The following is a 14,866-nucleotide window of genomic DNA, read 5'->3' on the forward strand; positions in this document are numbered from 1 at the left end:
TTGATATGCTTTGGATGGGTGAGTACCATGTCAGCTCAGCCTTGGCCATTTTAACCAAAAGGTAGCCTTTGCCTTTGAGCCCCCTGCCACCACCCCCCCCGCCCCCCCCCACCCAACGTCTTGCTGTCGTTACTGCATTGGGCATTTGGCGCACACTGGGTGGGCAAACGTACTGACCATGCTTACATCAGCCTTTGTGGTTGAGGAGACGATGGGTTCTCCCCACAGCATATGTTGGTGTTTGTGGCATTTGAGTAGTCTGGGGGCAACCTGCAGGGGAGGCCGCTAGACACATACTCAGAACTCCAACACATGTCATATTGATGGTGATGAGATGGTGCAAGGGGTGCCTCAAGGTGTTGTGGCCAAGTGCCATCTGCTGGCCTTGGTGCCGCACCTCGTTGTGCCTCCTTGGAATGGGTGCTAAGACCCGTGTGCTTTTCAAAGTGATGGACGCCGAATGTGTCCAAGGTGGCTATTGGGGGAGGGGGTTGGGAGCAGCCATACTATCTTCTGGGGACTGATCACCAGTAGTGTGGACAGGAGCCGCTGGAGGCCTCAGATGGGCCACTGTGGTTGGGGTGCGGCGTGCGCGTGCAGAGTACATGAGCGATCAGCCCCAATAAACCCACTTCTCTGTTCTGCAGGCAAAAAGTCAACACAATCAGTGGGAGTGGCAGAGGACTGGAGGTGGGCGTGCCCTGCTCCAGTGCCTCACAACATTTCAGGAGCAGGCCATGGAGCCGGGGAGGAGGCAGGAGGCCAGGGTGGCGAGGCTGGGGTCCAGCGGCCAGGTATTTGAGGTCCACAGTCCCATCCACTCTGTCTGCCCACCATCAAAACCACTGATGATTGCTGCAATCGTTAATGCTGCAACACTGCTCATTCACAGACTGAGACACTCTGACATGTGGGTCATACACAAAGGTCCCTCGTCCCCTTGAGGATGCGCGTCTCCACCACTTTCCAAAGTTACCTTATCCTATTTGTGACCACTATCATCATGGCCTAACATGCCATGGCATTGCTGCTGCACAGCCAAAGACTTATTGCATTTTAGGGGCTTTGGGACCTCCACCACCCTTTCAGCCAGTACGCCCCACATTACTCTGTCCAAAAGGTCCTCAGCACCTCAGCTGTCAACCTCATGGCACTCAACTTAAATAAATGCCACCACGTTACTCATCCCTGCGCCAAGGGGAAATGTTGCCTTCTGCCCACCCGGTCCATGCCCCTCCTAACGGTATGAAGGTCAATAATGTGACCTCTCAATCTCCTGTGATCCACGGCAAATGTTGCAAGTGTTTGTGATGTTTCCTCAGCACCACAACTATCCAGGCCAGCATGCATCCAGGTCAGGTACCTCTGCACTCTCCCCATTCCAATGGTACATATCATGCCATGTGACATTCCTGAGGGCATCTGACCAGCCTGTCTGTATGCGCGTCCAATGGTTGGGGCTCCTCTTGACTCTTTTCCACCCCACCAATGTTCGTCTCCTTAGGGTCTTGAAGGGCGAGTGACTTATGAGGCTAGGGGGAAAGGGATGAAAGGTTTAACTGAATGTACGCTAACTGATGCACTGTCCTTGTTGTTAATTTCAGCATCACCACCAGATGGCTGTGCCCAGAGACACCGCAGCGCCCCCTCCACACCTGAGGCCCAACACGCGCAACTTGCAGCACATCATTTCAGCCAGCCAGGCACCAGCGCACACACAGACACCTCGGTGGGGAAGTTACCGTCGGCTAGTGTCCCGGATCACAGTGGAGAGGGCACTTCACAATCGCTGGAAGAGATGGTAGGCACAGAGAGTGCTGATGGCGCCAGCAGCCGGAGGACTGCAGGGGACGAGGCACATGCTGAGTCCAGCACTGATGATGTGCCTTTGGAGTTGTCACCAATGCAGCTGCTGCAGGATAAGTGACAGGAAGCGTGTTTGCATCTGGCAGGGTTGCATGAGGGTATGCTTCAATTGGTCTCTGCGATGGAGGAGTCCAGGCAGAGTGCACGTGAAGGCATGAACCTCAGGTCAGAGCTTCAGGCTTCTTCCACTGAGAGATTGGCGACTCTCATGGAGAGGGGGTTCAATCGGATGGAAAATCTTCTGATTGGGTTACGCTCTGACCTGCAAGCCCTCACAGCGGTAATGGCCATGAGTGGTCATTCACAATGTGGGAGATGTGGCACCAAGCATCGGCGCTCGGTGCCCCTGCATCTGCGGTGAGCAGGGAGGTTGAAAGGGACATCATGTCGGTGCAGCAGCTGCCTATCATCGCTGCGAGCTCCTCTCAGGGTGCTCCAGATGAGGGCAGCAGCTCCCCCACCCCTCTGCTAGTCAGCGTTGCTTCCGTTGAGGCTGCGACAACTGGGGAGCTCCCAGTTCTGGAACTGGCCACTCCCTCCCAGGCAGGGCCAACACAGGTTCCACAGGCCAGAGAATGCCCGCCAAGGTCATCCAACAGGACAGCAGAGTCAGCAGGTTGTCTCACAAGCCACTCCGACCGATGGGGCGGCACATAGCACCCACAAATGTAAGCATGAGGCAAGTTAGGCACTCAACGGGTATGTCACTGGTGATTTTGCCTTAGAATAGGGAACAAAATTCTTCTTATTGCAATGGAGAAGTCTGTGTTTTTTTTTGGGCATAATAAAGTCCACTTTTCTGACCATGGCTGAGGGTGTTTCCTTTGTGGTGCATTTTTCTTTTTCACAGACATATCATGAGTGTTTAAGTGGACATTGATGTTTCTGTACTAAGCCCTTAGTTGCAGCTGATAAGGTGGAAGATGTAGCACCTAAGTGCCACGTGTGGAAGCGCCAGGCAAGGCTGGTCCTGCAGATCCATGTGTGTGGAGCTAGCTTAAGGTTCGTTGGATTAAATTGTCCAGGGTGTCCCTGCCTCCTTGGTGTAATAGCGGGTCGGTGTGCTGCCCCTCATCATTGCCCTGTGCTTCCTCATCCTCTGAGGCACTGCTGGATTCATCAGGTGCAGCCTCATCCAGGGCGTCAAGGTCTTCATCGTCAACTGCATCCCCCCTTTCCAGCGCTAGATAGTGATAGCATGCTGTGCTCTGCACAATCACAGAGACGCGATCTGGGGGGTACTGGTGTGCACCCCCTGAGCGGTCCAGGCAACGGAAGCGCATCTTGAAAAGACCGATGGCTCTCTCCACCACAGTCCTTGTGGTGCCGTGGCTCCTATTGTACCGCTGCTCAGCTCCTGTTCTTGGACAGCAGAGAGGCGTCATGATCCACCTTCTGAGGGGATAGCCCTTGTCACCTTCCAGCCATCTATCCAGCTGAGCTGGAGCACTGAAGAGCCCCGGCACCTGGGAGTGTCTGAGGATGTAGGCGTCGTGGGAGCTGCCTGGGTACCTTGCACAAACTTGCAGAATCTGCATCCTGTGATCACACACTTTCTGCACGTTCATGGAGTGGAAGCCCTTCCTGTTGACGAAGGCACCGGGCTCACCTGCTGGCGCCTTGATGGCCACATGTGTGCAGTCTATTGCACCCTGGACGCGGGGGAAGCCAGCAATCACCACAAAGCCTCTGGCTCGCTGTGCCTGACTTGCCTGGTTGCAACGTAAGTGGATGAAGGTCAATACACATCTGAACAGAGCATCTGTAACCTGCTTGACACAAGTGTGGACAGCTGATTGGGAGACACTGCAAAGATCACCCACCGAACCCTAGAAGGAACCAGAGGCATAGAAGTTGAGGGCAACTGTGAGCTTCACAGCCATTGGCATGGGGTTTCCACCCACACAGTTAGGAGATATCTCAGGGCCAATCATTTGACAGATATAGCTGACTGTCTCCCTTGAGAGTCGGAGCCTCCTTCGGCACTGCACCTCAGTCATATTGAGGTAGCTGCTTCGTTGCCTGTATACCCTGGCAGCAGGATAGTGGCGTCTTCTGTGGCCCCTTGCACCTTGGTCCTGCACTCTTGGCCCTGTGCCCCTTGTGCCTGCATCTGGCCTCTCAAAGGTGGCTCCCCTGGAGGCTGATTGTCCACTCCTGGCCTCCTCCTTATTCTATCCCTCCCTTCCTCCACAGAGGAGCTGCCTCCAGTGGAGATGTCAGAACCCATACCCCCAGGCTAAATGGAGGCCTCTGGAAAGCTGCAGGCCCGAGAAAGATTACTGTCTGCAGACTGGTTTCAAAGTACACAAAAAGCACTTGGAAATCGATGTGAACTGCTAACAACCAAACAGGCAACTTTAAAACACTTTCTGCAATTAAAACTTTGTGGCAAACATGAACAACCCCTCTGAGTCCACATATCCCGCCAGTGCATGAGTTTTATTAAAAAATCTCCTACCTGCCTGCCCGTTGAGCCCGTCGACCCGAAGTTCGCACGGGCCCCTTAAAATCCTGGACAATTGGCAAGTTAAGGGCCTTAATGAGGCCTTCAATTAATGACGGGTGAGAGTTCCACTAATGAGCGCGCCCGCCGACTGAAATATCGCAATGCCGCCCGCTGACGTCAGGACGCGCGTGCGATGTCAGCGCGCAACATTTTAAGCGCTAATGTGCGGGCTACGCCACCCGCACGTCAGCTGGAAAATTCTGCCCACTGTCACATGAATTAGGACATGTCCATGAGTTTTATTGAAACCTTTCTTAAAGATTTAAATACCCTCATGAAACCTCATCCCACCTGTGGATGAGGTATCCTGCTTTTTCTGAACCCCCGTCAGGGCTCCTGGCCTGCCCACCAACCTTAAGGTTGGATGGGCACGTTCATTAACGACCTTAATTACTTTTGCAATGGCCTCAATAGGCCATTGACAGGTCGGCGGGCATGCAGCTGACTCGGCTGTGCCCCTGCCGACCTGAAAATGGAAATGACGCGGGGTGACGTTGGGAGTTCTACCCGACGTCATCCCGTGTCATTTTACGCTTCAGCGAGCGGGCCCGCCCCCGCTCGCCAACCAGAAGATCCTGCCCATGGTGGCAGCAGACAGCAAAAGACCCAGAGAAACTCTAAGAAAAGATTACAGACCTGACAAACCTATGGTTCCTTGGAAGAAGGATAAAAAGAAAATTGATTGAAGACTCATTTGAAAAACTCGCACCATCGCGGATGCAGCAGACGTAAGCTGAGATATAGGCCCCAAGTCCGGACAACAGTGAGCCAGAATTTACAAACCAGATTACTGAAGCAGCAGCAGATCCAGAGCTTATGACAAGCAGGGTGTATACACTGGCATTCCCAGAACCATTCCGAAGTGCTGAAGGCTTGCAATAGACTCAACACTGGGGCACCCAAAGAAAGAGATTTTCCAGATATCGAACAGCTTTAGGTTTGCACAAAAAGGTTTGCATGAGCAAAATTTAATAAGTGGAAATAAAACCTGGGGGAATCCATCGATTCATTCATTAATAACCTTACAGGCTAGAAAAATATTGTGCCTACGGGATCCTGAGAGATGCATTAATACACAATTGTAAAGAAGTTGTGGTCCTAGATGAAACTCTTACAGATCTCTGACAAACGAGAGGACTAACTCTCACTAATACACGACTGACCAAGCTCAAAAAGCAAAATAGAACGGTTGCTCATGGGGAAAGTGATGTCCTTTGGAAACGAATGAGTGAGGCCATTCAAAATGTCAGACAGAAAAGAGAAACCACATTAAAGCAGAAACTCATGAAATTGGGGAAAAGCATGCTAACCACCATCTTGAAATGCTGTAGGTGTGGTGAGAAAACCCTGCACAAGCGGGAAGAATTCCCAGCAGGGGCAACAGAGTGCCAGAACCGTGGAAAGTTAGGAAATTCTAAAATTGTCTGCCGATCTAAAACACAAGTAGCCCACAAGAAGAAAGAGAAAAATAACAAGGCCAAACCAAATAGAACAAGTGGGAAAGCCAGAGAAAAACAAATAACCTTCCTAGGGAAACAGAAAATAATTACTGGAGCATTAAACAAGAAGTGAATGGACAGCCCACAGAGTTTAAATTAGACACAGGTGCTGGTGTTTCAGTCTTACCTGATGAAATAAAATGACTTAAATATATCACATGACAGCCATCATCCATTTGGTTGCAAGATCCAGGAGGGACTACACTGAAAGTTATAGGTTAATCCTTGGCAAGATTAAGATACAAGGATAAAGAAATCATTGAACCTCTCCATGTCATACAGAACCAAGAATTATCATTATTAAGCAGGAAAGCTTAAAAGGTGAGGCTGTTACATAAAATTGATGAAATTGCTGATGAGCAGTCCAATAACGTATTCAGGAATGAATTCCTAACATTATTTTCAGGTTTAGGAAAGTCAAAGACAAAATATTATGTAACCTAGCAGCTAACCTAAGCCAATTTGCCTCTTTACACTGAGGAAAGTGCCTCACCCACTCTTAGACAAAGTCAAGAGCGAGATTATGTACATGTTACAGCAGAAGATTAGCTCTTGAGTAACCATGCTGATGAAGTGGTGTTCTGGAATGGTCATAATACCAAAACCTAATGGTTCAATTAGAATCTGTGTGGAGTTGACTCAACTGAACAAATCAGTGGAATGTGAGATCCAGCCAAATGCATCAGTGGATGAAAGTCTTGCCAAATTTTAGCAAAAGTACCCTATTCACTAAATTCGATACAAACAGCAGCTTTTGGGAGTTGCCTCTGGATAAAGAATCCAGACTGTTAACCACTTGTATAACACCATTCCATCATTATTGTTTAAACAGATTACCATTTGGAATTGCTTCTGTGCCAGAAATATTTCAAAGAACAATGTTTCAGATCTTGGAAGGCATGAAAGGATTAATATGGTGTATGGACGACATACTCATACACAATTCATTGAGAGAAGAACATGACCGTAGAGTGAGAGCAAACCTCAAAGTTCTACAGGAAGCAGGTTTGACATTGAATAAGAAATGCGAATTTGCAAGGCCAATGATTTAATTGCTAGGGTACATTGTGGGACCTTCAGGAATAACAGCAGACCCACCAAAAACCAAGGTGATTAGAGAGTTTCCACAGCCTAGGAACATCACAGAGTTGCAAAGATTCCTTGGGATCATCAACTAAGTAGGCAAGTTCCAAATTTGGTGGAAATTAATGAGCAGTTGAGACAGCTGTTGAGATAAGGTCAACAGTGATGCTGGAATGTGGACCTGCAAAATGCTTCTGACAGGATCAAAAGTCTTCTAATTTCACCTGAAATCCTAGCATACTATGATACAGAATTGCCAACAATTGTAGCAGCGGATGCTTCGTCTATAGGTTTGGGTGCAGCTTTGTTTCAAGTTCGAAATTATGTTAGTAGAAGACCAGTTTATTACACCTCAAGATCACTCACAGACACTGAGGAAAGGTATGCAACCATTGAGAAAGAAGCATTTACAGCCACATGGGCCTATGAGAAGTTATCTGATTATGTGATGGGATTAAGGTTTAAAATTGAAACTGACCACAAGCCTTTGGTTACTCTTCTTACCCAAAAGGGAATTGCAAAAATGCCGCCTAGAATTCAATGTTTCAGACTCAGACGAATAATACAGTGACTGAGCATGTTCAGGGGAAGTGCCATAGGACAGCATACTTACTATCAAGAACACCAGTGGAAGGAATCAAAATGGAAGATTTGTATTTCATTGAGGGAGTGGAAGCATATACTTCATTCATTATCAAACACTTAAGAGCCACTGAGAAGATGCTACAAGAGATTAATCAAGCACAAAAGCGTGATGATGAATGCATCTAAATAAAAGACTATTGTCAAAGAAGATGGCCAGATTATACTCCTAATAACCCAGTACTACCCCAGTACTTCAAACAGAGAAAACACCTCACAATCATTGATGATTCCATAATTCTTAATGATAGACTAGTCATCCCTAAAACACTTCAACTCAAAATTTGCCAAAAAAATAAATCAAGGTCATTTGGGGATAGTGAAATGCTGAGCAACAGCCCAGCAGTCTTGTGGCCAGGCATTAGTCATTCCATAGAAGAAATAATCTCGAATTGCTTAATATGTGCAGTGAATAACCAACAGCAGAGCAAACCTCTTCTCCATCGAGGCCATGGGAGAGCTTGGGAATGGATTTACTTGAGTTTAAAGGCAAAGTATTTATCATTGTCACTGATTACTATTCCAGATGGATTGAAGTGAACAGATTGCACAGCATCATGGCAGACGCACTCATTTAATCACTGAAGAGAATCTTCCTGACATGGTATCCGGGACATTGGAGTGTCAGACAAAAGTCCTCAGTTTGCTAACAAATTATTCCACAACTTTACATAGGAATATGGTTTCATTGCATGTTACTAGCTCACCCAGCTTTCCTCAGTCGAATGGAGAAGAAGAAAGATGAGTTCGGACAATCAGGAATTGATTAAAAAGAACAAAGATATTAACTTAGCCCCTCTTAGTTACAGAACCTCATTGCTACAAAATGGGATCTCACCATCAGAATTTTTAAAAATTCGTTCATGGGATGTGGGCGTCACTGGCTAGGCCAGCATTTATTGCCCATCCTTAATTGCCCTTGAGAAGGTGGCAAAGAGCTGCCTTCTTGAACCGCTGCAGTCCATATGGTGTATGTATACCCACAGTGCTGTTAGGGAGGGAGCGCCAGGGTTTTGACCCAGTGACAGTGAAGGAACGGCAATATATTTCCAAGTCAGGATGGTGTGTGGCTTGGAGGGGAACTTCCAGGCGGTGGTGTTCCCATGTGTCTGCTGCCCTTGTCCTTCTAGATGGTAGTGGTCATGTGTTTTGAAGTTGCTGTCTATGAAGCCTTGGTAATTCTGCAATGCATCTTGTAGATGGTACACATTGCTGCCACTGTGCTGGAGGGAGTGGATGTTTGTGGATGTGGTGTCAAACAAGCGGGGTGCTTTATGCTGGGTGGTGTCGAGCTTCTTCAGTGTTGTTGGAGCTGCACTCATCCAAACAAGTGGAGAACACTTCATCACACTCCTGACTTGTGCCTTGTAAATGGTGGACAAACTTTGGGGAGTCAGGGGATGAGTTACTTGTCGCAGGATTCCTAGCCTCTTACCTGGTCTTGTAGCCACAGTATTTATATGGCTAGTCCAGTTCAGTTTCTGATCAATGGCAATCCCCAGGATTTTGATCGTGGGAGATTCCATGCTGGTAATGCCATAGAATGTCAAGGGGTGATGGTTAGATTCTCTCTTGTTGGAGATGGCCATTGCCTGGCAATTGTGTGGCACGAATGTTACTTGCCACTTGTCAGCCCAAGCCTGGATATTGCCCAGGTCTTGCTGCATTTGGACATGGACTGCTTCAGTATCTGAGGAGACACAAATGGTGCTGAACATTATGTAATCATCAGCGAACATGCCCACTTCTGACGTTATGATGTAACTCCTAAAGAGATGTCCTGGAACTGAGATGATTGACTTCCAACAAATCACAGCCATCTTTTTTTGTGTTAGGTATGACTCCAACCAGCTTTCCCTCTGATTTTTCCCTCTGATTCTGAATGACTTCAGTTTTGTCAGGGCTCCTTGATGCCACACTTGGCCAAATGCTACCTTGATGTCAAGGGCAGTCACTGTCACCTCACCTCTGGAGTTCAGCTCTTCTGTCCATGTTTTGACCAAGGCTGTAATGAGGTTATGAGCTGAGTGGCCCTAGCGGAACCCAAACTGGCCGTCAGTGAGCAGGTCACTGCTGAGTCATTGCTGCTTGGTAGCACTGTTCACCTATGAACGCCTTTCATCACTTTGCTGATGATTGAGAGGAGACTGATGGGGTGATAATTGGCCGGGTTGGATTTGACCTTTTTTTTTGTGTACAGGACGTACCTGGGTACTTTTCCACTTTGCTGGGTAGATGCCAATGTTGTAGCTGTACTGGAACAGCTAGGCTAGGGGCACGGCAAGTTCTGGAGCACATGTCTTCAGTACTATGGCTGGAATATTGTCAGGGCCCATAGCCATTGCAATATCCAATGCCTTCAATTGTTTCGTGATATCACGTGGAGTGAATTGGATTGACTGAAGACTGGCATCTGTGATGCTGGGAACCTCAGGAGGTGTAGTGTTAACATCAGAAGCATCTGATGCTGCTGTAACTATGGTGCATTATCACATTACTAAGTAACAGAAGCTTGGAGGGAAGGAGAAGTACAATCTTATGTGGAGTTAGAGATGTACATAGAGTTGTAAATAAATAATAATGGTTTTATGGACTACAGTCTTATTAGCTTTCTTAGGGAATCAGTCAAACCCTAAAGAACACCATCTAGTCCCTAAACGCAAGACAAAATTGAGGTTGTATAAGTTGCATATTTATGATCTGTGGAAGAAACTTTTGATCTTGTTGGGGATAAACACCCCACAGCTGAATAGAGTTATTCAAAACCAGGTATCAATCTTTGGAGACTGTACTGCTGCAAACCTAGTTAGCAGCTCATCTATTTCTTGTAATTCAAATAGTGGTGATTTCCTTCTTCAGTTTTTTTTGCTTCTGAGGATAAATAGTTACCCAATAGAGAACATTTTTAACTGCTTTGGAACGGATTTATACCCTAAGAACGTTTTTGACTAATTTGCTAATTTTTGACTTAATTTTAGAAAAATAGAAATGTCATGTATTTTGTCAAAAAAAAGCAAAATTTCTGTTTTATTGAATCTGGAGAAAGGATAGAATCATACCAGATTTACAGGAAAATTGAATCTGGAGAGCTTTGGAATTTATTTAAATATTTAAAAATGTTTATCATGTGCTGAGACTTAATATTTTGACAATTGTTCCTGAAGATCATTTCCAAACTCTTTTTTTTCATTAGTAGAATTGTGATTTTTCTCTGGGTTATCTCCCAGAAATGTAATTTAAAAAAAATATTTTCTTGTCTTTCTTTTTATTCAGATGAACCTCATCCTCCATCTAAAATAAAAGGTTGGTGGTTTCTCATCTTAATACTACATACTCCCAGAGCATTCTTTTATAAGAGGAAAGCTAGTGACATATTTGACATTCACTGCTGTTGCATCGTTTAAAATTTTGAAAATTGTATACCTGCTATATTAAGTTGTTTAATCTATGTTTCATGCCTGAAATATCATATGAATATATTCAGTTTTCTGAATACAGCTAATTTTTTTACAATATGAGTTCAATTGCAATATCCTTTTACTTGTTTTCTAAATTTATTGTTTACACTGTTTTCAGGTTTAAAATGATTCCAAAGTTTACCTAATATCTGCAGTGTTTTTCAATTTCAAAATGTCAATTTTCACTTGAACAGTTATAGGATTTCACATTTGATTAAGTCTGTTACTAAATGGAAGATCTACTATTGAACATTTTCAATTAAACAATTTAAATAAATAAGTGGCACAATTGACACCGATTTAGCTCCATTCAGGCAAACAGAGCACTTTGCATCTTTATCTGCAAGCCTGTGCACTGCCTGCTCTTCATTTTAATGAATCAATGAGCTCTGCAAGAGGTGATACAATTACATTTCATTAGATTGAACAAAACATTACTTGAATTTGCTATTTTGTATTACTTGTAGAGGTGCTGCAAGTAATATCTTTTTAATGAGTTTCAAGTTCAACTGTTCCTTTGATGCAAGACTATAAGGTACATTTTCAACTCACCACCTAGGTGTAAAACTGACATTGGGGATTGGCTGCATGCTATCGAAACCACCCAATTTTCATTTGCGTTAATTTCGACAGGAATTACATTTGGACAGTTTCTATAACAGGCAGCCATTTTCAATGTCATTATTATAATTTGGTGTCAAGTTGAAACTCAATACAATTTTCTTTTTAGAGAATAGCATTAAATTGAGCGGTATCTGCATATTAATGTTATCTCAGAAGTGTTTTGATTAGCCTAAGGTGGAAGGTTTACAGAGTAAAGAATAAAGGTTCAGTCAACTTGACAGTCTCAAAGGTGAACTTGGGTCAGTGTACAGTTGAAGACCTGTGGACCAAAGATAGCTGCTTCCCCTGGCCACATTGTATCAGTTCAGCTGTCACATTGCAACATGCCTGACAAACTGTGATTGCCTAAGTGTGTCCTATCGACAATAAAACATGATTAAACTAACCCACCCAATTACTGCCCCAACAGTAACATTACTTGCCAATTTCTTAAAGTGTTGGAAGGATTTAACAATAGTACTATCATGGGACATCACTCACTAATTCAAAATACTTAGATGTTGGAAATCTGAAATAAAAACAGAAAATGCTGGAAACACTCAGCAGGTCAGGCAGCATCTGTGCAGAGAAGCTGAGTTAATGTTTCAGATTGATGACCTTTCATCAGAATGATGTTTTATACCCTTAGTATCATTATTGACCTGAAATATTGGGCATAATTTTCCCATTCCACCCAGGTGAGCGGGAGCAGAGAATCCAGCAGCAGGCAAAAAGTTGGAAATCTGCCGGCGTAAAAACAGTTTTCAATTCTCCCAATGGCGGGTTAATGGTGAGTCGGCTATCCTGCTGACTGGTGGCGTGAACACCATTTGCATTCATTAACATCTCATGAATGATCATTAAATGGCTGCTCGCCAGAATCTTGCCAGGCCTTCCAATCTTGTGTCACATCAGCGGGAAATTATGTTGGCCTCAAACCTGTTTGAAAAGGGGTGGCGTGTACAAGGTGGACCTCAGTTCACTCGTAACTTCGTAGCGCTGCGCCGGTCATGTTGCGATGAACGTCACACTGCTGGAGCTGTAGGGTTGATCTGCTCCTGCTCTTTGCCTACGTTGTCCCGAAGAACAGCACTGTGCTGGGGTACTCATGCAGGCCTCCACTTTCAGACAGTGACCAGTACTGTGACCGGGGTTGGGGAGTGCAGGAGTCTTCTACTCCCGGTGGCTGAGACCGTTATCCACAGGACAGCACTGTGCAGTGGTAGTCAGGCAGAACCCCACTTTCAAGAATTAGCACTTCAGCTAGGGGTGGGCTGTGAGGCGAGGGTGGGGATGACAAACACGAGGTGGACAATGGAAAGGAAGGCTATGAAAGGGCTGTGAGGGGGAAAGGTGAAGGGGAGGGAAGGCTGTGGAATGGCTGAGGGGGAAGGGCGAACAAGGGTGGGCCTTTCTGGAGTCGCTCTCTAACTTCTTGTTGCTGCATGGTCATCCATGAAGGAAGGAAGATATGGGAGACGTGCCTGTGATATGTTAATTGCTGATAGGAAGAGTAAAGTTGTGAGGGCTTATGGCCACATCTCTCTTAGCCCTCAATGCCATTCCCTTTCATCTCAGGGGATGTCCAACGATCTGCAGCGAGAACGAGTCCTTCATTCACACTTCCGTGTTCTGGCCTAATGAATCGCGAGGCCATGATCTCTGCTTTGGTTCGCGGTGTCCTGTGAGTGAGCTCACTATGGGAACTGAGAGCCCACTTAGGAACAAGAGCGATACGAGAGAAGCCTTCATGCCTTTGCTGCCATCCAGTGATGCAAACATTGCTGAGATGTGGACGTGCCTAGGGATCTCCTCCTCCCGTGCATGTCTTTTCTTCTGCCATTACCACTGAGGAGACACAAATGCTGCAAGAATATCAATGCTGATGAACTGCCCTCACTCAATGGTGTTCCTTGAGGAATAAGGGTGAGAAATGCTTACATCACACAAAGATTTAAACACATCTCCCTGACATCACACTAGGTTGCGTAGACTAGTTCAACTGAGGTTGACATCACATGAATGTTAATCTCACAGTGGGACACTATCACTGAGTGGGAGGATGGCTAAACCTTGAAATAAGAGGATTCCAATGTACAAATTCATAACGCCTTCTTTTAACCAAAACATTCGCATAACCATCAAATGTATTCACAAATGGGAAATTTCTTTACATGTATAGCACTGCCATGACCCAAACATGACTTCAAAATTTTTTAACCTTCCTTACTCGACTGCTATGCCTAGGTGCAGCCCCGAACATCCACAGCAGAGGTGGAGGCAGCCTGCTGACTGCTATGTCCTAATGTCTTTGAGGACGTTGGCGGACGTCTTCTGGTGGCCCGTGGCCTGGAGGGCCCCAATCTGATAAGGGTCTCTTGCTCAGGGGAAGAAGCGCCCTCAGTGGCATGAGCAGCTGGACTGGATGGGGTCGCAGGAAGAGGGGGCTGTGTGCGGCTGCACACCCTTGGGGTGTCCTGAGAGGAGGCCGCCGGGGTGTCCGTTGGTTCCTCCCTCTGGGTGCCCAAGGGCCCCTCCCTGATTCCTGCAGAAGATGTTGCACCTGGAGGGAGGTCAAGATGACTCGTCCCCATCTTGATAGTGCCCACCAGGGTATGTGGCCATTGGGTGTGGGGCTGAGCACAGACCCGGAAAGACCCCCTGAACCAAGATCTCCATGGTGGTTGCCAGCCTTCCCATAGTGACATTGTGGCGCTCGCATGTCAGGTGCAGAACATCAGATAGAACGCGGGCAGACTCCTCCATCGTTCGCTCTAGTCTGGTGAATGTTGAATCTTTGCCTGTCGTTGCATCTCCAGCATTAAGTTGGCGGCTGCTTCCAAAGGCTCATCTGACTCAGACTGAGTGGGTGGCTGGTCTCCAGCAGCTCTCCAAGTGGTGTGGGGGCTCAGACTGGTGCTTGACTGCTTTGTGGGCCTCAATCAGCTGGTGCCTAGAAAATAGAAAATAGAGTTTTGGTTGATGACCATGAGCTATATAAGACTGCATGTGAGTCACTGTGATTGTCAGGATTTGGTGAAGTGATGGAGCTGTGATCTGTACTAGGTTGCTGGGAGTGGCTGATCTCCCTCTCCCCACAGGAGTGATCCCTGTCCTCCCCAGCCAGCTTAGCTGCAGCCTCCTCAAACTCAGTGATGGAAATGATGTTGGCTGTCCATCCCCTGCTCTGTGATCTCTCGCACCTC

At 46.4% G+C, this 14,866-nt stretch overlaps 1 protein-coding gene across 1 annotated transcript in view; it reads left to right on the forward strand.

Annotated features, from left to right (window-relative positions):
• The window catches only part of trdn (triadin), a 565,816-nt gene that overhangs the window by 131,495 nt on the left and 419,455 nt on the right, over positions 1-14,866 (forward strand). The window contains exon 7 of the mRNA XM_078542852.1: positions 10,873-10,902. Coding sequence (XP_078398978.1) covers positions 10,873-10,902 — 30 coding nt within the window. The remainder of the gene's footprint in view (positions 1-10,872; positions 10,903-14,866) is intronic.

Source organism: Cetorhinus maximus, chromosome 5, assembly GCF_964194155.1.
Source record: "Cetorhinus maximus chromosome 5, sCetMax3.hap1.1, whole genome shotgun sequence".
Classification (NCBI taxonomy): domain Eukaryota; kingdom Metazoa; phylum Chordata; class Chondrichthyes; order Lamniformes; family Cetorhinidae; genus Cetorhinus; species Cetorhinus maximus.